The following is a 25,411-nucleotide window of genomic DNA, read 5'->3' on the forward strand; positions in this document are numbered from 1 at the left end:
ATTTCTTTCTGAGGAATTTGTTTTCCCGTTATGCTTTCTAAATGGGTAGTTTTCTCTGGAGACGAAACAGTAAAATGGAGGTGTTCTTTTATCAGTGGTTCTTCAGTTGCATAAAGAAAAGCGCGGGGGTATTTTCTTTTTCATCATCATCTCTGTTTCAAAAGCAAATGGACATTGATACCAATCTGTGTTTCTGCTGCTTGTGTAAAAGAGAAACCATCCTATGCCACCAGCAACCACTGTTATCTGGTTTTAAATGTCAAGTACACTTCAGCATAGAAAGAAAGAATCTGAGATAACATTCAAAGAGGAATATATTGGAACCAAAGATAGAGTCCAGCAATCTAAGTGTCTGTGTCTTCAAGACAGGGGTTAGGAAAAGATTCATCAACAGAAACCTAAAACATTTTGCAGCTTCCAACTTATCTAACCTTGTGATTTATAGCCACATATCATGTTTATATTTATGAGTGTAGTATTTGTCTGTGCTGATGCTGTTCCGATGAATAATGGAAAGGTAATTCAGCTACTTTAAACTGAATCATTTAAATCACTTCAGCTTGGCATTCTCACTTCATGTCATTCCTTTCAAGGTCTGGGTCTTTTACTAGCCTCAAGGATTTTTTGTTTGTTCCTTGCAACAGATATTTATACTTTGACAGTTCTGTGATGTATAATTATGTATAAGCCATGTTATATGCTTTTCACTTACACCAATTATCTGGCCTATTATTGATACGAAGCCCAGGGGTTTCTCTACTTCAGAGGGAGAAAAGGGTAGACATCCTTTATCTTTCTTGCCCATCCATGGTTAAGTTTATTATTGCTTACCAAAAACTACATTTGTAGAATCAGCACCATTTGATGGTGCTTCGTGTTGACTGTGTTTTTACTAATCATACTGTTTATTATTATGCATCTAGCACTGAGATTTGAAATTAATTCAGCACTTTTTTGGTGTCAATTTTATAAGAAGCCATCCAAACATCATCTTTACTTGGTATTTTACATACCTAGTTTCTTAGGACATTAACAACTATTATGAGTGCTTAATAAATATGTATTGAAAGAATGAATGAATGAATGTTTAATTGAGGTTAGAAAACACAGGTTTAAGCAAAGTTAGAGGATTGTTTACCAGGATGTTTCAGTTATTATCATGTTAATACTACACCAGGAATTCCTAAAGATTTAAACATATTAGATCATTAATATTTTTTAAAAAATAAAAGTTTTGTATTTTTTATTCCCCAAGTCCACACCTGAGTGTTACATTACACAGGAACAATCTATTATAGGGTTGGGTTTGCAGGGCAAGCTATGTTCTAAAAACTGTCCACATGTTAACTTAAAAATGAAAGACACAAGCAAGTGTTTATTTAGGATCTGAATTTATTTGGGATCAAATAATTGTGATTTGGGGAGCACAGATTCAAGCTGAAACTCACATAATGTCCTGCTTATAGGGTGAAAGCAAGGGCTTTTATGGGGAAAAAGGAGAGGGGACAACTACATGATTTGAAGAAAAGAAACAAAGTTTTTTCTGTGGACATTAACAAACTAAGCTACGTTGGGTTATACATACATTGATTGACTACCGATTCCATTTTCTTGTGATCAGGGTATTCATTCCCGCACTGACTTCTCAAGCAATTGCTGAAAACAGTTGCCATTTTACCCAGTCTGAAGGTTTTGGGCCACTGCAGACAAAGACAGGGAAGGCAGCTTCCCTGCAGTGGCTGCTCCAGCTATTTTCAAATGGCCCCAGTCCTGTCCATTGTTCATACTCTGCAGCTACTCTTCGCACTAGCCTTCAACAGCCTGGACTACAGACTTGTAATCCAAGCTGAAAGATATTGGTAGTTTTGATTAACTGAATTATAGCTCATAGTGCATTACTGATATCATAACTGACTATTAAAGTGCCTTAAACATTGATATAATTTAAAATTCAACTAGGACTGATATTTAAAAAAATAAATTTAAAGAAAATAAACCTATCCATTGATTTTTTTAGGTGCTTTCTAATTTTTCTTAATCTTACTTCAGGCAGAAAGTTATTACTCAGTTCAGTATACTCATGACTCCAAAAGCCACTCAATTTCTAGAATTATGGTTTTGAGACAGCTTATTGGCTGGAGCGAAATTATATACTTTTCATTTAGTAGGAAAGATCTTCAAGATAAGTGGGAAGCTACATCGTGTTCTATATTATTAAAATGAGATTATCCTTACTCAAACAATTGTTCCCCCACTACAACTTTATTTGACATGAGAGAGTTCACACCGAGAACTCAGAAGGAGCTAGATTTAAACCCAGAAGCCATGAGAGTTCCCACCTACACTTTCTCCTTGTGCAACTACTTGAGGTCTATACTCATATTCCATCCTAGTTTTATTCGTAGTAGTATTTCCGTCACTATTATTGTTTTCATTCTATTTGATGTTAATCTCTTTTGTCTCTATCTAACACTAATTCACTGGTCCAGAATATTTTTACAACCTTAAACAGTTTTGCCTTGGGAAAGTTGCAAAGATAAATCTGAAAAGTGCTTCATGGGAAATTGTGATACATAAATCTGTTGCCTAGGATTAATAAGGTAGAATTCTTAGCACATGTGTTTAGTTTATGTAAGATTACCATATATTAAGTATTTCATTCAACAAATACTTATTTTTTTATTTTATTATGTTATCTTAATCACCATACATTACATCATTAGTTTTTGATATAGTGTTCCATGATGCATTGTTTGTGTAGTAATTCAACAAATACCTATTGAGAGACTGCTGGATGCAAGGCATTTGGAAATACAATGATCACTAAAAGAGGGTCTCCACCTTCTTTGGTGTTGCTGGCAAAGAAGAGAGGCAGCTCTAGAGCCTGAGGTAGTAGGAAGTGTTGAAGAGGACTTCCCTAGGAGAGGGGTGGGCATAATCCAGCCTTAAAGGAAAAATATGAATTAGTCACACTATATCAAAAGTCACATATATCCTGGAAAAAATTATGGCCAGTGAGCATAAGAAGGTATGTTTAATCTATTGTGGTATTGTGCTACATGTTTTGTCTTTCAAAGGCTAAATGGGTGACACAGCAAGATGAGATTATGACACAGGGGGCTGGAGATTGAGCCCTGGAATTAATGTATTTAAAAGTAACCCACATCATTTCTGTGTATGTGTGAGTGGGTCTGCCAAGATATCTGGGAATACTTGATTTTGTATCAGATAGAAAATCTTATTTTTCTAGTTGAAATTGAGTATAGATCATCACAATGCCTTTTATTATCTCAAGAATGGAATATGGAGAATTTGGTTGGTAAGATTTATGTAGGTTTTATTAATCTTTCTCAAACTGGTAAAGTTCTATGGCTCTAAAGTTTACTCAAAGTCATTATCTCTGACTCTTTTAGCTTTGAAAGTATTGAAAGCTTTACAGTTTCTTAGCCAGTATGTATTATATCAATAATTTTAGGTATTGCCTTTATGCCAAGCTACAGAGGAAGAATTGATTTTCTGTTTGGGAACATGACTTCCTAGATTATACTTTCATGACTGTCACTTATCACACTGGGATTGCCAGATCTCGAATATTTTTAAAAGGTGAAAGGCGTAGAACAATCTTTGAAAACTAAATAGTTGCCTGTAAGTTGCATAACTTTTAACATATCATTAATGATACATATTATATTAAAATTTTACTTAGAGATAACTTTATAGCCTGGTTGTGATCAACCCAGATGCTTATATTTGTAAAATACTGCATTTTATAAAGGTTACTTAGATATCTAGAGACAAATTAGAGACATTCTATGGTTTTAAGAAGTTCTGATATAACATAAATTTCAAAAGCAAATATATAGTAACATTTTTATAAATTTTCTTTTAAATTATATTTAAAAAATAATTATATGCTCTCCTAAAGTGGTCATAGATGGAGAATTTTAAACATACAAGCTCTTAAAACAATAACAATAGGTTCTAACTATTTTCTGTGATAATGAAATAGGATGCGTTTTATGGTGGTAGTTTGGTTCCAAAAGATTAGTCAAATCCCTACATGATACGGATCTGAAGCAAGACATTGTATTTTTGTGGTTTATTATCCTGATATTGAAGGGAAAAGGGCAGGCAACAAATAGCTTTGTAAATTAAATTGTTGTCAATGTAATTTCAATGTCTAAAAATAATTCTCATCTTATTGATACTACTACACTAAAAATATGCAACTCTTTTGTTGAAAAGAAGTTTATTTAAAAAAAGAAAAAAGTTCATAATAGGCAAGTCTCTACTTAACTCTACACTCATTAATTCAATTTTTTTTCATTAGTGTGAAATGCTCTTTAAAGTGAATCTTAAATCACATGTGAAAAAAAAAGTAGAGAATGAAAGGGAGAAATGTGAATGACATTATGGCATGCAGGAATGGTACTGAACATAGACAATCAAGTCAGCCTTTTCTTTGTAAACAAGTACTTTCACACTTTGAGCAGGTTTGCACTCATGAAATATTTACTTTCCCTAAAATTTTGGACAAGGAAATTAAAACTTTTCTATGGAACTGGAGTTTTTACTATTTAATATCATTCCCTAAGACTGTAACTTAATATTTCACTATTCCAGCATACAGCTTAAAATAGGTAAATGCAGGTATATCTGAAATTTTAATACTATTAAAAGAAGATGCAATATGAAGAAAAGAGCACTGGACTAGAAATCAGGAGATCCGAGTTCTCCACCTTCTTGTGTGTGGTACTTAGAAAATTACTTTAGGCTTGAACTTCTTTATTAAATGTCAATGTTAAACTAGGTGTCCTATAATGCTTTTTGTAGCACTGATTTAATTATTTATTGATATAAGTATTACATATAATTGTGCAATAAAGTTTGGTGGATACATTAATGAACAAGAAAGATAAGTACTGTTCCTATTTCCTAGGAACATGTGAGCCCCGAATGTAGTCATTAAACAAAAGCTTACACAAGTGATTATGTAATCTCACTGTTATTTCTAGACTTAATGTTCTCAGGAATCTATTCTTTAGTAGTTATACTAGTTAGAATGGTTTCAGCTTCAAGTAAGAGAAAAAACTAACTCAAATTTCATTAAACAGTCAAAAAATATGTTATCCTGTCCAACAAGAAATCTATAGGTAGCAAGTCTTCAGTGTTGGTTAATTCAAAGAAACAATGACATTATCAAGGAGCCAGGTCTACCCCAATTTTTTTCTCTTCAGTTTTTTCACAGCTGGGTGTCTATGCAGAATCCACCAATAGTTTTAAAAAATACATCAAGTCAAAACAATATCCAAAGGAAAGATGGCTGTCTTTTCCTGTGTCTCTTTTTACCAGATAGGAAACATTGAGGAACCCCACCATTCTTTCTGTCATTTCATGGAGCCATAATAGAGCCAGCATTTAAACAAATTGGGGAGGTTTTTTTTTTTTTCTTGTTTCTATTTTAAAGAAGAAGGAAGGAAGTGTGAATGAATAGTGGGCAGACAACCAACAATGTCTGCCATATGTATATGTGAATATATAAAATATATATAAAATATGCTTATATTTTTTTCCTTTCAGAAACTGCATCAATTGATTCTAGAATTTCCATTTTGGTTCTTTTTTTATAGTTTTCATTTCTCTGATGAGATCAACCATGTATTTATTCATTATGTCAACTTTTTCTTTTAAGGCTTTGAACATAGTTATGATCATAGCTGTTTAAAATCCTTGTCTGATAATTCCAACACATGGGTCATCAATGTCTATGAATTGTTTTTGTCTCCTTTTCTCTTCTTTGCATGTCTATTCATTTGACTATTTGCCAGACATTGTGGATTACTTATTTCTGAGGGTCTGTATTTTATTGTCTTTAAAGGAAGAAGAGTGTCCTAGCTGACGATTATTTTTAAAAGTTAGATCAGATTGATATTTGGGCTTTTTTTTTTTTTAAGTTTGGAACTCTCTTGTCTCCCAGTACTGTAAGACTTCTTTGTCACTGCCAGATACTCCCCTAAATCTGCACAGGCACCAAAACTGCCCCTTCTGTTTTTGCAGACTGCATCCAAGTTCAACATACTGAAAGCACTACAGTGGTAACTCATATAATTATTGCTGTTTTAATTTTGCCCTTTTGGCATTTGGAAATTTTTCTGTCTTTCCCTCCTGCACTGTAATATGTTTAAAAATAAATGTGCTTATAATTCATCCAGCATCTCTTCATAGTTGACACGGGAGGTGGAGTGTAGTTCAACTCAATCCAGTGTGTTCTCAGAGGTCTCTTCAAATTAATGTTTTAACTGCATTGTGGTAAGTGCTACAAAAAAAGGCTTAGCATAGAAACAAGGAACCTGTATATGTTTGTATAGATGCAAAGGTGGTTTCCTTAAGAAGTGTTGTATGTTAAGGGGAGATGGGAAGGTGTAAGGGTAAGCAGCGCTTTTTCAAGCAGATAGAAAAACAGACAAAGTTTCTGAGGCAGGATAAAGTCTGGCACATTTCAGGGCCTGAATGAAGGCCAGTGTAATTGGAGCTTAAAAAACAAGGAAACAGTTGTTATAAAATACGGTATGGGAAGGCAGACAGTTGGTACATTATGGAGGACCTTGTTGGTTATGTTAAGACATTTGTATATTAGCTTGCCTTTCTCCATTTCTTGCTTTTTTTCTACCCATCACTTCAGGTAGTAGTGAAGTCCATCTCAAATGTAAATTTAGATCTAAATGTAAAGTGTTAAAAAGTTATTATAACCACTATACTACTACTGTGGAGAGATGAATCCTGGTTCCATCCTTTCCAATAATACAGCTAAATATCTAACCACAAAACAATTTGACATACAAGTTTTTTTCCCCTAAAATGACACTTTGAGATAAACATTATATTTTGAAAGGAAATATGAGAAGAATGGCTTATTTATCAACAAAAGCCTTTTTTGTAGTTTCTCAAACAGTTTTTAGCTCTGGAATGCCAATCTGTTAATAGAGATTTGTATCTTTGTGCCTGTCTTAGAAGTATTCAAGGTAAAATTTAATTTATCATGAATAACCCAGCCCTTTTTGAAATGCAAATTCAATAAAAATCAGTTTCCAAAAGTAAAGTGTTTTAGAAAGTATTATTTCCTGCAGATCTAGTTAATGAAGGTTTGGAAGGCAAATGTATGCATATGCTTATTTATTATGGTGGGCAAGTAGAGATTACTTTTACTTTTCATTCCTTGGAAATCTGCTTCAGAAATCATAGCCACATCATAAAGTGTAAATCATTGAGAGCCCTTATGGCCATAGACGTTCTCTATAATGAAAGGTGTCAGTGCACTAAATAAGGAATAACTCCTGTGACAGCTGAGAGCATCAATCCTTTGCAACTGATGTGATCTTGTACTTTGTTAGTCATTTGGACACTGTATTGGGAAGTTTTCAAATGATGTGGGTGGAAAGAAAATTTCTCACTATCAAACTGGTAGTGCTCCGCATAACTAAATGAGAAAAAAAATCGTGAAAATAATCTTTTATTTTCTCTCCCTGGTGAGGAAAACTTCTCTAATCACTCGAAAGTTTATGTCAAGATACATATTTTCTTATTAAACTTGTCTGTCATATTGAAAAGAGAATTGCAGCAGAACTTTTGAACTAGCTTGATAGAAAATTCCTTTCACACAGAATTCCAGTGACAAAAGTACAAAACAAATTCACTGTAGTAGTTTTAGTTAAATGTTGAAAGTGCCAGTTGAAACTTTCAAGAATACATTTAGTATAACATTTATGAGCTGTGCTATTAAAACCTTCATTTTTGGGGTGCCTGGGTGGCTCAGTCGTTAAGCGTCTGCCTTTGGCTCGGGTCATGATCCCAGGGTCCTGGGATCGAGCTCCGCATCAGGCTCCCTTCTCCGCGAGAAGCCTGCTTCTCCCTCTCCCACTCCCCCTGCTTTTGTTCCCTCTCTCACTGTCTCTCTCTCTCTGTCAGATAAATAAATAAAATCTTTAAAAAAAAAAAACCTTCATTTTTGTGGTACTTACAGACTGAGAAAGGCCTGTAAGTTTCAACATTTATCTAAATGTTGGTAATTTTTTAATTAAACTTCTTATTTTGAGGTAAGTAAGATTCAGTGCAGTTGTAAGAAATAATAACAGAATGATTCCATGTACCATTTACCTGGGTAGCTTAATTTTCATTCCTGTGCTAATCAAAAGGATTTGATTTCTGTCTTTCTTCCTCTTTTTATTTTGTCTGGAACACAGGGTCTTGTGCTTTCTTACTGAGGTGAAATTTTCTTTTTTAAAAAGTTAATTAAATATTGATGTACGGTTGACACACAATACAACATTAGTTTCAGGTGTACAGCAGTGATTTGACAACTCTGTACATTATACTGGGCTCACCACAGGTGTAGCTACCGTCTGTCACCCTACAATGCTGATACAATACCGTTGGCCATATTCCCTATGCTGTACATTTCATCCCCATGACTCATTATTCATTCCCTAACTGTAAGCCTATACCTTCCACTCCCCTCCACCCATTTTGCCCATTCCTCCATCTTTTCCCCCACTATGGCAACCACCAGTTCTCTATATTTAAGTGTCTATTTCTGCTTTTTATGTTTTTTGGTTTTCTGTTTGATTTTTTTTAAGGTTCCACATGTAAGTGAAATCATATGATATTTATCTTTCTCCTTCTGACTTCTTTCACTTAGCATAATAACCTCTAGATCCACTCATGTTGTCACAAATGGCAAGATCTCATTCTTTTTTTATTCCTGGGTAATATCCCATTATATACAAATAGCACATCTTCTTTATCCACTTATCTATTGATGGACACTTGGGCTGCTTCCATATCTTGGCTATTGTAAATAATGCTGTAATAAACATAACAGTGCATATATCTTTTAGAATTAGTGTTTTTGTTTTATTTGGGTAAATACCCAGTCGTGGAATTATTGGATCTATGGTATTTCTATTTCTCATATTTTTGAGGAACCACCATCCTATTACCTACACAGTGGCTGCACTAATTTACATTATTTACAGCAGTACACAAGCATTCCTTTATCTCTATATCTCAGCAACACTTGTTATTTTTTTGTCTTTTTGATTTTAGCCATTCTGACAGGTATAAGGTGACATCTCCTTGCAGTTCTGATTTGCATTTCCCTGATGATGAATGATACTGAGTATCTTTTCACGTGTCTGTCATCTGTCTGTCTTTTTGAGAAAATGTCTATTTAGATTGTTTGCCCATTTTTTAATTGAATTATTTGGTTTTTTGGTGTGGAGTGGTGTAAGTTCGTTATGTATTTTGGATATTAATTCCTTATTAGATATATCATTTGCAATATATTCTCCCATTTAGTAGGTTGCCTTTTCATTTTGTTGATGGCTTCCTTTGCTGTGGAAAACCTAAGGGTTAAATTTTAAGTTATAAAGACTTGAACATCATTCATGAGCAGCAAGGCAAGTGTAAAAATTACTGAGCAGTTCTACTGAAGATTCATGAAGTTGACACAGAGAGGGTGAACTGTATGTAAACGTTTTCAGTGGAGATTACAATGTTGTAGTTGTTTGTTTGTACTAGTTATGGTGATTAATGAACCACTGTATCAGGCCTCAGTTTTCCCCCCACAGCCTCTGCTTTTTTTGGCCAAGTTAAGGGATTGTCTAACTTTTTTGATATAATGCCTATTTGTTCAGTTTTCTGAAACTATAATAATTCAGAGCATTGGCAGACAGAGAGCTATTATGTCCCAAAGTGCACAGATTGTATTATCTAGTGATCCCTGCTAATGCATGAACGGGGAGTACTTGAACCTCACTTTATCCTCCTGGCCTTATGGGTGGTCTGTGCAAGAGGAAACTGTGGCTCCATAGTAGAGATTTTTCTCTTTTTTTTGGTCAACTACAGGGATGGGATTTAGGTGAATTTACCCAGAGACACTTGGGTATTTTGAGCCCAATAAAAGTCTGTTGTTAAAAAGATTGAGATTTAAAATATTTAACAATTGTAAACCTCGGGGACTTATCAATCAGAAATATAATGGTCACCAACATACAACAAGATGCCTGTTGCAACTGAGTAGCAGTCCTGTTTAATGGCCTATTTCACTAACTACCTCAGCCTAATTAAGAATGATTTTAGCCATTCTGACTGAATGGCTAAAAAAAAAAGAATGATTTCGATTATGGTGGTCTTGCGGCTGACTAATTTTCACATAGAAATAAAATCTTTTGAGGTGAAAATATTCATTTTTCATGTGCAAAAGAATATTACAGTTGACCCTTGCACAATCCAGGGGTTGCAGGCACTAACATCCCGCACAGTCAAGAATCTGTGTATAACTTTTGACCCCCCCCAAAATTAACTACTAATAGCCTGGGATTAAATGGAAGCATTACCAGTAAGTCAGTTAACACATACTTTGTATGTTATGTATATTATATACTGAATTCTTACAATAAAGTAAGCTAGAGGAAAGAACATGTTATGAAGAAAATCATAAGGAAGAGAAAAAAAATTATGTATTATACTGTAATTATCAAAAAGAGTCCACACATAAATGGATCCACAGGGTTCAAATCCATGTTGTTTAAGGGTCAACTGTAACTGATATATATATATATTTTTGGTATCACCTATTAAAAATTTAATAACTGTGGTGAGCCTCTTGGGGTCAGTGACTATATCCTATTAAGCTCTGCAACTTCAGCTACCATTGCTCTGCTGGACACAATATGGATATATTCTGTAATTGTGAAAAAAATGCCATCATTCTTCCTTGTTGGAATTAAGGATACATTCAGGTTTTTTGAATTATAAAACAAATGGTTAATTTATCTTCTAAGCATTTTTGTATATAGTCCATTCTTAACTCTGAAAATTACAGGGATTCTTAGATTTGTCAATGTTAAACTGTAATCCACAGAACCTCGGTAAACGCCTGAAATTAGTCACAAAACTTCACACCTGTGTGGTTTCTGAAACATTTGTCAGTTTTCACTGATGTTTAGATCTGTGATTGCACAAATAGGTCTAAAGAAATAGCAATCTAACTAAAAGGAATTATAAAAACATTAGCTTAATTACTTTATTGTAAGAGTGCTAGGAAATTTTGAACCGTGGCAGCCCTGCAATGCATAACAATTCACTTTGCATAAAAATTTATGTATACAAATGAGAGATATATTGCATAGATTATTACAAAAAATATGTTTTATTCAGTCACTCATTATTGTATTCATTTTTTTCAACTTCAATTGTACAGTTATTTACCAAGTCAGCCTAATTTGTGCCAGACACCAGGGTGGTTCACAACTAAAATCTGATAAATCCTTGAAAATTCTATCATAGATAAACTATACTGTGAAATATAATTTTTATATTCCATTTTATTCTTATCAGTCTTAGAAAAAATAGGATAGAAGACACTTAAATAAAATGGGAACCTTTAAGAATGATTGCATAGTTCACAAGTTGTGCATAATTAAGATGAATGTCATATTAAATAAAATATATTTTAAAAGTGAAAATATAAATGATTCTTTGTATAATTGTAGGATTTTTCATTTGCTTTTATTTTTTTGGCTTTTTGTTTTTAGTTTTTGGCTTATTTTCTTGTTTTTCAAGAAAACATGAGATACAGACTCATGTAGTGGCTTAGAGCTTGAGTGCCCTGTCTGCATTCAAATCTCAGCTCTGTCCCTTCTTTGCTGTGTGACCATCACCATGTTACTTCACCTCTCTGATATTAAACTCCCTCAACTATGAAATGGGGATGATAATAACACTACCTAAAAGAGTTGTAGTAAGTGGTTTAACATGTAAAAGTCCTTATAGGACTACCTGAGATGCATTAAGCATTGTTATATATAGGCACATTATGTGTTTAGTAGGAAAAAAAAAAAAAGTCTTGCAAGAGTGCCTAGGTTGATTCATCCCAAGTCTACTTCTTACCAGCTTTTTAACTCTGAGATAAGTTACTTATCTGAGCCTCAGTTTCCTCAGATAAGATTAAGATACTTATTATATCTACCTCTTGAATTTGTCAAAATTTGAATGAATTACATATATGAAATGGTTAGCACAGTATTTGGCCTATAAGTAGGCCCTCAAAAATTTTTAGCTATTACTATTTTTTTTAAGATTTATTTTTTCATTTTAGAGAGAAAGAGAGCATGAGTGGGTGCAGAGGGAGAGGGAGAGAGGAAGCAGACTCCCAGCTGAGCACAGAGCCCAATCCAGGGCTCAGTTCCACAACCCTGAGATCATAACCTGAGCCAAAACCAAGAGTCAGTGCCTTAACCAACTGTGCCACCCAAGCATCCCTATTACTATTTATTTATTATTTTATTATCGATACAAAATGAAGGCAGTGATTACTGTCTTATCACTTCAAAGGACAGTTGTGATCAATGAATGTATCTGTGAAGATAAGTGAAAAATTCAGTGTAATTCAAAAGTGTGTTTTATTTACTAATTATCTAATACTTTAAAAATTAATTATACTATTGTGGGGGCACCTGGGTGACTCAGTTGTTTAAGCATCAGACTTGTAATTTTGGTTCAGGTCCTGATTTCATGGGTTTGGAGATCGAGCCCAGACTCAAACTCCACACAGAGTCTGCTTGGGATTCTCTGCCTCTCCCTCTGCCCTCCACCCCCTCCCCCACTGTTCACACATTCTTTCTCTCAAATAAATAAATAAAATCTTTAAAAAATTAATTTACTATCATGAATAATCAGAGTTGAATAAAATTAACTGAGGATATATTTCTCATTGGCGTCTTTTCCTAATCTTGGTGGCAAGTTACCAGGCTACTCTATTTTTTTTTTTATTTTCAATTTAGGTTGCTAAGTGACCTTGTCATATAATTCAGGAAATAATATATATAAAAGCTACTAAAATTGAGCACAAGTCGTAAACTATTTTTTCATAAATAGCCTGAGCTATGCTATCATGTTAATTGTCATTATTGCTGAGGCCCCTGGGTTTTAAGAAATGGAAACAAATTCAGAAAACTCAATGCAAAAGACTATTTCCATTAGCTCCTCTTTTGTACTATTTTTAGATTCCTGATCTGCACATATGGAAAATTGTCGATCTTAGTATCTTTTCTTTTACATATATTGTCAATATAAGCCATGTTAGAGGATTTTCAAAATGTAATATTTTCAAATAATTCTTGATTATCAAGTAGAACAGGGTAAATATATGGGTGTGTTTTTCCACACATTACTATGCTAAAAAATTAATGATAATTTGATAAACATACTAACTACATATGAAGTTATTCATCTTCCATTTATTTTACTATTTTTACGTAAAATCTTATGTATACAAGTCTTTCTTAACTCTGAAAATGGCCATTGATTGCTTTAGTCATTTAAAATAATAATTAACAAAGTTATTTTATCTTAGTTTTTGGTATCTTAATCTTTTATTTCCAATTAATTTTTAAACATATTTTCAGAAAAGATATGAAATTTCTCTTTTGGTGATTTCTGTTGACTTTCAACATTTTAGAAACTGTTAATTTAAGAAAGTATAAGCACAGTGTTATGTATAAATGAAATTCTCGAAAGGGAAAAAATCACATTCTAAAATAGTGATTATCGTTGAATCTTACTTCTAAAAATACAATTGACCTATTTCATAATTTTGACAAAAGGGTCTCAGAATTTTCAGACTAGTGAGAGGAAATGATGCCAGTCACAAGAAATTTTTTCTAGTTCACTCCTGACGTTGATCAGCAGCTTGGAAAATACTGCTCTGAATATGCTACATTGTAATTTTTTTTTCTTGTTAGGAATCTTTCCCTGAAATTAACAAAAGACATTGATCAGGAAGTCAGGTGTTCCCATATCAGCCGAATGCCCAGCAGTCCATCTGCAGACTGGCCCCTGCAAGGTGTGGAAGAAAATGGAGGCCTTGATTCTCTGCCCTTCAGACTGATGTTACAGGACTGCACAGCCGTCAAGACGTTGTTATTAAAGATGAAAAGAGTTCTTCAAGAGGTAATGGTTTACTCTGATGTCTTTCAGTGCTGGTAGATAGTGGAGTCTGTAGACTGGTGAGTCCCTGCTCTGTTAATAATTAACTGCATGACACTGGGCAGGGGTCAAGTATCCTCTTGCAGCCTAGCTCTTCCCATATGTCAAATGAGAGTTATGAAGGATGTGGAGCTCTGGTTTATAAGGTACTCTTCAGCTCTAAAATTCTAAGATTCTGTGAAGGAATTGAAAGAGAATAAATTGACACCAAACCCGGGCAAAGTTGGTTAAAGAGAAATGGGCATCAGCTGTTAAGCTATGTTTAGATGTTGTTATAAAGCTATTGAGAGACCTATTAAATGGACTTCATTTTTTTTTTTTTTTTAGAGAGAGAGAGGAGGGGGGAGGGGCAGAGGGAGAAGGAGAGAGAGAATACTAAGCAGGTGACACGCCCAGAGCTGGACTCAGTCCCAGGACCCTGATATCATAACCTGAGCAAAAATCAAGAGTCCGATGCTCAGCTGACTGAGCCACCCAGCTGCCCTAAATGGATTTCACTTTAATGATATTGAGGCTTTATTTATATGATACCATAAAAGTAGTGTATTCATTTTTGTCCCAGTAACAATCAGTCTAGTAAAATCTAATCTGAATGTCTGACTGATTTTGCCCACTGAATACAGTAGCCCTCCTACCGTCTGTGCTCAGGTGGTGAGTTAGTTAGGAGAGTGTATAATGGATTAATCCTCTTTATGCCCAGTAATCAGCCATTCTTTAGGATTTAAGCATGCTGCGGATTTATTTTTATAATTATAACAACTGATTTCTTTGGGGATTTCTATAAACAGTATACATATTAATATTATTTCAAACACATAAAGTGAGAGGTCAGAAATTTTAAATGACTTTCTTCTGCTAGGTGTGAATTCAAGACAGCAGCCTGAGATTTGACTCCAAAGTTAGTGACTTTTTACTGCATCCCACTATTGTTCAATTGATTTGTATTAATTGATAGGAAATGATAATAAATAATGTGAGAACAGAAAAATATAACTATTTAGAATGAGTAGTATTAAGGTTCCCTTACAAAGATGCTCACTAATAATTTGCTTTTCTAACACTTAGATGATAATAATAATAATAATAATAATAATAATAATAATAATGCTAGCAGCTCCTACTAGAGGCCAGAATGGAATCAGGAAGAGAGAAGGGAATTTAAGAGAAATGATGCCATAGACTATTGGGGGCATTCAGTCATGTGTTCTTATCAGACGTTAAAGTAAAAACTGGGAGATATCTGGATTCCATACCAGTTTGTATTGCTGGGGTGGTTTTGGGTCTAGAATCTATACAGTGGTGTGCAGAAGTAGTGCTTTTATATTTGATCACTGTTAAAATTTCAAGAATTTTATGAGCTGTCAGTTAAGGACAGGCATAAAAATTAAATTATATACACTTATAATGAAACACATTATATTTTTAGACGGGTAATCAATACTCAAAACCCATTTCCTATTTATTTTACTATATTCTACTATTAACTATTTATAATATTGGATCTATATGTGGAAATACTACATAAGGGCTACTGTGTATATTTTCCAGTTTTAGATTCGTTCATATCATTTTGGTAGCTTGAAATCAGCCACATGGGAGTATTATGCCACAGGAATTGACAAACACTACAAATTAGGGCTTTTAATGTTTGGTAAGCCTGTTAAATATTTAAGAGCACACTATATGTATGACTAATGTGGTTTCTATACTGACAACGTAAGTGTTTTGCTGCACTTGTCAAATCTCCCTGACCTTTGGCTTAACATGCAGCCTGAATCTCTTTGAACAAAGCAAGCTTAATAACAACTGTTACATTAAAAGATATTAATCTCAAAGTCTGTAATGTTCAACTATTCAGTTACAGCCTCTCCCTTGGTCTTGAGTTTTAATTAAAAAATCAACAAGTAAAACGGAAGTAGGAAGAACTGACAGGAGGTGTCAAAGTCTTTCTTAGGGTGCTTAATTTTATAATTTAAAAAATACTCAGTGATATTCACTATGGAGTCAGTGTCCTGAATATTTTGAGATTGTTTTTATACTTCCATCTGTTTTTATTCATTAAAGGATATTTGAAGAAACTGAAAAGAATTGATTTTTTTTTAAGATTTTATTTACTTATTTGAGAAAGAGAGAGAGACAGAGACAGGGAGAGAGAGAATGAGCGGGGAGGAAAGGGAGTAGCAGACTCCCACTGAGCAGAGAGCCCCATGCAGGAGTCGATCCCAGGACCCTGGGATCATGACCTGAGCCAAAGGCAGATGCTTAACCAACTGAGCCTCCCAGGCATCCCAAAGAGAATTGATTTTTAAAGCTGATGTATGATGAGCAATAATTACATGTTTGTTAAGCACATTCAGAGAGTGGAGGGTCTTATTCTTTATTGACAACAAGAAAGACAATATTATGATATGATTAGCATAGACAGCTGTTCTAGTTGTCTTTATAATAGATGCCTTTAAAGAAAAATTGTTTATTTAAATATTCTCAGGTTGCCTGGCTGGCTCAGTAGGTAGAACATGCAACTCTTGATCTCAGGGTTGGAATTTGAGCCCCATGTTGAGTGTAGAGATGACTAAAATAAATTAAAAAAAAAATGTTCTCTAAGCCAGGAATTTTCAAATGGTAATTTACATTTCATTACTTAATTTGAGTTTAATACCAATTATTCATCTTAGATTAACAAAAACTTTTTAATATAGAAGAATTACTCCCATTTTACAGGTACTTTTTTATGATGCATAGTAGTCCCACTTTTATACACAGATTATTTTTTAACTGTAGAAGATCCCAATTATTTTATTTTTAAAATAAAAAGGAATTAAAGAGTTTAGTATATTAAAAAATGCTCCTACCTGAGATTTTTCCCAGTGGTGTTCTGCTGATGTCTTAAATTTAAATTTTAATTTTGAGTTGGGTTAAATGTGGATAATTTGAGTGGAATCTCACACTTTTAATTTTGTTCGCCCTTTTTGAAGATCAGTTGCTATTGTTAAAATGCACATACATATTCCCAACAACCCCAAACATTAACTCCTTTATTAAAAAAAAAAAAAAAGACTGGCTTTGGGCCCTTAGAAATTCTATTGTCACCTTATTCTTCAGCATTAGTGATAAAAGTGACTGTAGCAAGGAGAAAACTGTGTCATTTTATTTCCTCCTTTTTTGTTATTTTTTCCACATAATTCTAAGAAGAGAATGTTTAATATCTACAGAGAAAGTTTCTGTTCTGTTTCCTTTTAGTTTGTTCTGTTCTCTTTTGTCACTCATATGAAGTTTGTTCATACCGTAGTAACTAACTGAGAAGGCTACTGAGAAGATTTCAGGTGAAATGAGTAGTACAGTTTCTAGAAAGATAACAGCTATTAAGAATATTTATCTAAGGTTGTTTTTAATCCCCTACTACCACCCATGCCTTTTTAGTTTATATTTAACAAACAAGAACTGGGAATGTACCCAGCAAATTTCCTGAATCATAAGGCATTAAAAAAAAGAAAAGAAAAAGAAAAAGAAAAAAGAAAGAAAAGAAAGGAAGAAAGAAAGAAAGAAGAGAAATGTTAAAAAAAGTTAATGTTGTGAGATGAGTCTGTTCTCACAATATAGCTAGATTAGTGAAAATCAGAGTACCATTTATTTGAGAATCAATATAATTTACAAAGCCATAAATATTTAGGTTTGTAATTGACTGAAGAGTTCTTACCTATTTTCCTTTTTCTTTTCTCAACAACCTAATAGTTCAAACTATTGAATTTTATTATCTCCAAAAATAATAATGGAGAATTTTCAAAGGTATTTTTAAATTTCTTTTATTTTTTTAATTTTAAATATAAATCACAAATATATGATGAAATTCAGAGTGTTTTGAACTTCACCATTCATCATTATTCAATGGGCATTTTAGAGTTTTTTTTTTTTAAGCACATTTCAGTAAAATGATTTCAACGATTTTATAACTGACATCTTTTCTATCAGTGCATCTCAAATGCAAATGAAAAGAATGTAGGATAGTAACTCCAGCAATGGACAATTACAGATGGGAGAAAAGCAATAGTGGACAGTCATAAAGTAAGGAAATTTACCAAAAACAAGCAATTACCCATGTAAATGTAGATAGCAGTCTAATCATTAGACTTCTCTTTATATTATCTTTTCAAAATAACAAAAATCACAAGTTTCTGCTGTCTGCTTTATGTTTGTTTGTGCTTACTCAATAGTGTGTTTAAAGTAAAAATTGAGAAAAGATGTGCTGTTAAAACTGCAAATACAAGAAAATGAATGGCTGTACTGTCAGATAGATATAAATATAAGATGTATTACCAGACTCAAAGGCCTGTGTTTCATACCGATGAAAGAGTCAGTTTATCAGGAGATCATAATTATACATGTGGATGGCCTATTTATGTAGCTTGTAAATATATGGTGCAAAAATCTGACAGAACTAAATGAAGAAATGGACAAATTCACATCATACTTGATTTTAACTCTGTTCTCTCAAAAATTGGTAAAACAACTAAACAAAATCAGAAAAGTTTCAGAAGATTTAAACATTATCAACTTCTTTAACCCCACTGAGATTTATAGATTATTGCAATTAATAATAGAATTATACAATCTTTTCAAATCCATGTGGAACATCACCAAGACAGAGTATATGGTGGGTCATAGAAAAGTCTCAATAAATTTCAAAGGTAGACATCAAATATATATATATATGAACAATGATATTAAATTAGGACTCAGGAATGATAAAATAACTAGAGAAACATCAAGTATTGGAAATTAAACAACAAATTACTGTATGCCTAATGGATCAATTTAAAAACTTTGAGGGGAATTTCAAAGTGTTTCAAGTGAGGTGATGATGATAATATAAGATGATAATCCAAAATTTGTGGTATACAGTTAAAACCATGCTTAGAAGAAGTTTATAGTTTTAAAAGTTTATACTTAAGTGAAGAAAGTGCTATAATTGATAATCTAACTTTCTTCTTTAAGAAACTAGAAGAAGGGAAAATTAAACATAAAAGAAGGAATAGAAAGAAACATGGAGAACAAAATTAATAAAATTGAAAAGAGATAATAGAAATAGAAAATTTATGAACCCCAAATTATTTTTGAGAAGTTAACAAAAAAAGACAGGAAGAATAAAAGAAGAAAAAAGAAGAAGAAACACAAATTACTAATGTCATCATTGGATCAAGGCAGAAATAATCAGTACAAATCCTAAAGACATTGAAAGGAAGACAAGGGAGTACTATTAACAACAGTATGACAATAAATGTAACAATATAGATGAAAAGCACAAATCCTTTGGAAAAAAATCTAACTTTTCAAAGTGACACAAGAAGAAGGTAAAAGTCTGCCTAGTCCAATTTCTATTAAAGAAGTAGATTTTATTATTTAAAAAAATTTAAGCCCAGTAGTTTCAATGTTGAATTCTATCAAATATTTAAGAAAATCTTAAGACTAATGTTATGCCAAATAAAAAAAATCAGGAAATAGAGAAATAGAGTATGTTTCTCAGCCTGTTAGATATGGCCAGCATAAACCTATTACAAAAATTTGGCAAGATCTTTACAAGTAAAAGATAATTACAGAAAAATTCCCTGTATAAATATAGATGTGAAAGTATTTTAAAAATTATTAAACTAAACTGGGCAACATATAAATGTACAATGACTCAGTTGGTTTTATTACAGGAGTACAAGGTTTGTTTAACATTCTAAAACTAATCAATGTAATTCATGATATTAATGAACTAAAAGAAATAAAAGTATGTGATTTTTTTAATACATGAGGAAAGCACATTTGAAAAACATTGCCCACCAATTATGGGTAAAAATAAAATTCTCAACACACTAGTAGTAGAAGGGAACTTTTATTCCTATAGTTAATAATCATATTTCAATAGTATGAAACTGAAGCTTCTCCCTAATATTAGCAAGGTAAGATGTCCACTCTCACCACTTTTAATGAGCATTGTGTTAAAGTCCCAGCTAGAAATAAGGCCAGAAAAAGCATTAAAAACCTTAAATATTAGAAAGAAAATGTAAAACTACCTCTATCAGTAGATGACATGATTGTTTATATTTACACCCCTAGGAAATCTATTAAAAAGTTAATAATAAACCTAGTAAGAATAATAAAACACAAATTTATCCTGGCTCAGGGATACAAAAATTATAAAAATTTGCAATAAAATTATGTAGTGCTCCACAGAAAATTATCTAGTACATGAAGACAACAAATGTTTGTTATTTTATGGTTTCTGCGGTCAGGACTTTGAGGGCAGCTTATCTACCCGTTCTGGCTGAAGGCCTCTCAGGAGGTTGCACTCAAAATGTCAGCCATGGATGCAGTCATATGGAAGTTTGACTGTATTTGAGGATTCACTTCCTAGCTCATCCATATGCTGTCGTTCAGAGGATTCGGTTCTTCACGGCTGGTGGCCAGAGACTCAGTTTCTCACCATGTAGGCAACATGGCAGATGGCTTCCCAAGAGTGTACAATCCAAGATGAAGAGAATGATACAAAATGAGCAATGTCTTTTATAACTCAGTCTCAGAAGTAACAGATCATCACTTTTGTGAAATTTATTGGAAGTAAAGACTAGCCTCATTATTAGTGTGGGAGGGCACTATACAAAGGTCTGGGTATCAGGTATTGAAAAACATTGTGGCCTTTGCTATCCACGCTACCATAATATACTTTTGTCCCCCAGTGATGCATCCCTCACAGTGCAAAGTACACTTACTCCTCCCAAGGCCACCTAAAGTATCATTCTGTTACAGCATTAGAATCTCATTATGTAAAGCATGGGAAGTTGTAGATAAGCCTTAAGTATAGCAACCCAAGTTCAGTTCTCCACTTAAAAGACCTATAAACTAATGCATAGGTTAGCAGTTTCTTGTTTCAGACTTAAAGCCTGGGAATGATTCTTCATAGCTTTTACTTTTGCCTTCTGTAATCTTGGTTCTACCCTCCAAGTCATTCTTCTTTTTTTTAATGAAGTTAGCACATGTTTGCTTCTGAATAGTTATCCCATTCTTATGTGTGCTTGTAGATGTTGATTTACAGAGGTCTCTTTTCATTTTGCACTGTTTCTGTCCCCTTAAGTGTAAATTGGAGAGTGTTTCTATGAATAGAATTCTCTTAAATTACTTTTGGATTTCTTGTGAATCTTATTAGGGATTCATCTATTCCATTAGATGTTCCATTAGACAAAAGCCACATCTACAAATATCTTCAAAATAAGCCCTTCTTTAACTTGAAGTAGCTGATGGACAACCCCTTTAAGCTTTTAACATTTTAATTATTTGGTTGAGAGGATCTGTGAGGCATACCCTAAAACCTTCAACAGGATACTGTTTGTCTGGCTGAACTAGGTATTCTTCAGCACTACCTTTCTGTCTTTCAGAATAGCTCTACATCTAATAAATTTCTACAGTAATAAAAACTGTTTACATCTGGATTGGTACAGTTGTTGCATAGGCTTATATTTTTATCAAATTATGTCAAATTACACACTAGATGTGGCAACACATGGAATTCATCACATAACTGACAGCTCCATTGTCAATGCTTCCATTTTGTTGAATCCCTGCCCTTCCTTTGCAAGACCTATAAATGAAGTATGACCATTTGTCATGCAGATGAAGTTAGAGCACAGTTCTTACAAATTGTGTGAGAGCTTCATTTTCTTCTCATTTTAGAGTAATGTAAGTTAAAAAAGAAAAGCAATATGACACAATATTCATACAAAGCAAAGGATCCACTCTATACTCCTTGAAGAAATCTCTGGCTTAGATAATGGCATAACTTAGATTCACTGAGAATGGTTAGGTTCTGAATAAGAATGTTCTGCTTACATGAGGCCTAGGCCTGGCTTTTTATGAGGCTTTAAAACCTGATCTGGAAAATAGATATGAAGGGGAAAAAAAGTATAGTTCCATGGCTCTTCTGTTATTTAAGTAACCTTAACTTTCAACAGTCCTCTAGGAGAGATTAGAGAAGGAAGAGAAAAATTATTTCCTAATTCCCAGCCCCATTTCATTAACAAAATCCCACTGGAGGAAGTATATTAGATTGGTAAAAATCACCGGTGTTTGAAATCATCAAGATCTAGGGGTGATTCTCACTTCTGCCACTTAATAGCTGCTACAAGTTGATTAAGGTTTTTGAATCTCTATTTCATCACATGTAACTTTACTAACTATCCATAGGATTATTTGGACAATTAAACAATAAAATGTATATAAACAGGTCATCTCAGTGAGAGTGTGGGGAAAGTATCCATGAACAGGAACTACTGTAATTATTTTGTTTGTATGATTATCAGTGACTATGTCAAACCAGGTGACAAATATGAGAGATTTCTTAAACACTTGGAAATATACTAGTAAATGTTCTTTAGTAACAAAGTGTTGTATTATTGAATAATAATTTAATATTAATTGTCGTTAATAAAGGTTATACTAATTGAAACTAAAGGTAGAAGTATTATTGTCATTTATGGTTTTCTGGGCTTTCAGTTGAGGTGGTGCATTTGAACTGATATTCTTTGGCTGTAGAGCTACTACATGCCAATTGAATTTCCTACTTTCAGTCAATATATAAGAAAGGATTTTACAAGTAAGAAATGATGGTAACAGACCCTGGTGGTAGCAGTTGAGGCAGTGAGAAGGGAAAAGATGTGTGATGTGTTTTGAAAGCAATACCAACAATAATTGTTATGAATTAGGATTGGGTAGTGATAGAAAGAGAAAAGCAAGGATAGCTGACGGTTTTAATTTGAGTAATGGGCCCGTTCTTGCCACTTCCTCAGACTGGAAAGAGGAGTAACCTGTGTGAAACAGGAAGGAAACAAGAGTTCTGTTTTGGCCAGGTTAAGGTTGAGGTGTTTATGTAGACATAAAAGGACATGTATCAAGTAGAAATCCAAATTAATATGTTTACAAACCCGGAAAGATTCAGGCTAGGCATATATAGATTGAATATTCAAGATTATGTAAATTCTACTTAAAGCTATGGAAGAGAGAACTTGTACCTAAAACCAGAGCAGGATGCTCCAATATTTAATGATTAGAAAAATCAAGAAAAAGAGTGTCCAATAAGATGGAAAGAATACTAAGAGTGTAATGTCAAGAAGACAAGAGAAAACATGGCTTCAAGAATGCCAACCTGAGGAATGGTGCTGAGAAGTAAGTATGACAAGAAAAGAAAAGATGAACAATCAATGGATTCTGGAAATCCATGAATTCCAAACATATATTACCTAAACATTAAGAATTTCAGTATGTAAAATGACCTATTCAGAGTATTCATTTATAAAACAACAGCCTAGAATAGAAATAATAACCATTTCCACCTGGTTCTCCATTATTAAATTATTGGCTCATTTATTTACAAGGCATTGGTCTTTGACTAATACATGTCCTGAAATAATTTTAAAATATATTTTAAAATGGAACACGTGGGTAGCTCAGTTGGTTGAGCATCCAACTTTTGATTTTGGCTCAGGTCATGATCTCAGGGTTGTGAGATGGAAGCCCGGGTTGGTCTCCATGCTGGGCATGGAGCCTGCTTAAGATTCTCTCTCCCTCTACCCCCTTGAAAATCTCTCTCTCTCTCTCTCTATATATATATATATACACACACAGATATAGATATATAATTATATATATAATTATATATATTATTAAATTATATATATTTTAAAGTAAGACATGTTTAGTTTTGGAAGGATATTATAAATTTTATTAGACTACTAAGAATGATAAACAATTCATTTTTGTGAACAATAAACAATTCAAAACAAAGTTCATTTTATTTTACGTGAGTACCCTCCATATTGAGGTATTATTTTTCTTTTAAAAACTGTTGTATATATTACTTAAGGTTATTTTACTCAGAGGCCATGTAGATAGTGATCACAGTATACTAGTCTGTACGGGAATAGACTTCTCAGATTTTAATATCAGTTCTCTTGTGTGACTTTGGGCAAGATGCTAGTCTCTCTGTGAAAATCTGCTCTCTTCCAGAAATGGAATTACTAAGTAAAGTGAATGTTCAAAATTACTCTGTAATATCGTTTTTTCCAAAGCACTTGTACCACATTACTCTCCCTCTGGGTATAATATATTCATGTAGTAGAATGTTTTATGTTCATGTATTATTATGTCGCACAAAGAGTATTTTGAACACAAAAACCAAATCACAGATAAATTCATACAGAATATGGAGTTCAAAAATATGCAAAGTGAAATATTATTAAAGAATACATATATATGTACTATACTCATGTGTGTATATGTACATATATAATATATACTAATATACTAATATATACTAAAGTCACAAAAAGAAGTAGGGGTATGTTAAGCATAATATTCAAGATAAGATCACCTATGTGGAGTTAGTGAGTGGGAGAGGGATAAACATGTACAATTAGGGAGAGGATGACAAAGGACTTTATAGGTATCATTTATTATATTAGCAGTACATTTCCTTATGTGTTTCTTTGGAAATCATTATAAACACATAATATTTTCTTATATGTGTTTAATGTTGCATTAAAAAAACTCAGCCTTTCCAAATTATTCATACCCTAAATGGCTCCCATCCCCTACAACACTATTTAGCTAAATATATATCTCTCTGCCTGTTAAAATTGCAGAAATAGGTGGGCTGCTTCTTTTTCTTTTTATGTTATGTTAATCACCATACATTACATCATTGGTTGGCTACTTCTTTGTGATCAGTGTATCTTGTGAAATTTACTTGATGTCAGCTTAAAAATGGAGTGGGATCCGTAGGTCAGAAAACCTATGCCTATCAGCCAGGGAATTCTCTCCTGGTATGTGTACTTATATTATCTGTTAGTCATGTGTACTGTTTTATTGCTTATTTAAAAACAAACAGGGGCGCCTGGGTGGCTCAGTTGGTTAAGCGACTGCCTTCGGCTCAGGTCATGATCCTGGAGTCCCGGGATCGAGTCCCATATTGGGCTTCCTGCTCAGCAGGGAGTCTGCTTCTCCCTCTGACCCTCTTCCCTCTCGTGCTCTCTATCTCTCATTCTCTCTCTCTCAAATAAATAAATAAAATCTTTGAAAAAAAATTTAAAAACAAACAAAACCCCAAAAGACTGCAACCCACAATTTTAACAACAAATGCCACCCTCATTATACCTGAACACTGTGGTTGTGTTATAATCATATTCAGTAATTAATCAAATAACCACTAACATGGTTTTGCTATGCATGTCTAACTTTCTTTTTTCTTCATGAATCCAGCATTAATGTCTCAGTTGCAATACAACTCACATACTCTTGTGTAATTTGATGGGCTAAATCCGGCATCAAGAATTTC

At 33.3% G+C, this 25,411-nt stretch overlaps 1 protein-coding gene across 4 annotated transcripts in view; it reads left to right on the plus strand.

Annotated features, from left to right (window-relative positions):
• Positions 1–25,411, plus strand: part of CCSER1 (coiled-coil serine rich protein 1) — a 722,113-nt gene that overhangs the window by 443,400 nt on the left and 253,302 nt on the right. For all 4 annotated transcript variants that reach the window (XM_025873454.2, XM_073891963.1, XM_073891962.1 and 1 more), the window contains exon 6: positions 13,803–14,010. In XM_025873454.2, the coding sequence (XP_025729239.1) occupies positions 13,803–14,010 (208 nt within the window). The remainder of the gene's footprint in view (positions 1–13,802; positions 14,011–25,411) is intronic.

This window comes from Callorhinus ursinus, unplaced genomic scaffold (assembly GCF_003265705.2).
Source record: "Callorhinus ursinus isolate GAN/ISIS: 27379988/994484 unplaced genomic scaffold, GSC_fseal_2.0 scaffold4, whole genome shotgun sequence".
Classification (NCBI taxonomy): domain Eukaryota; kingdom Metazoa; phylum Chordata; class Mammalia; order Carnivora; family Otariidae; genus Callorhinus; species Callorhinus ursinus.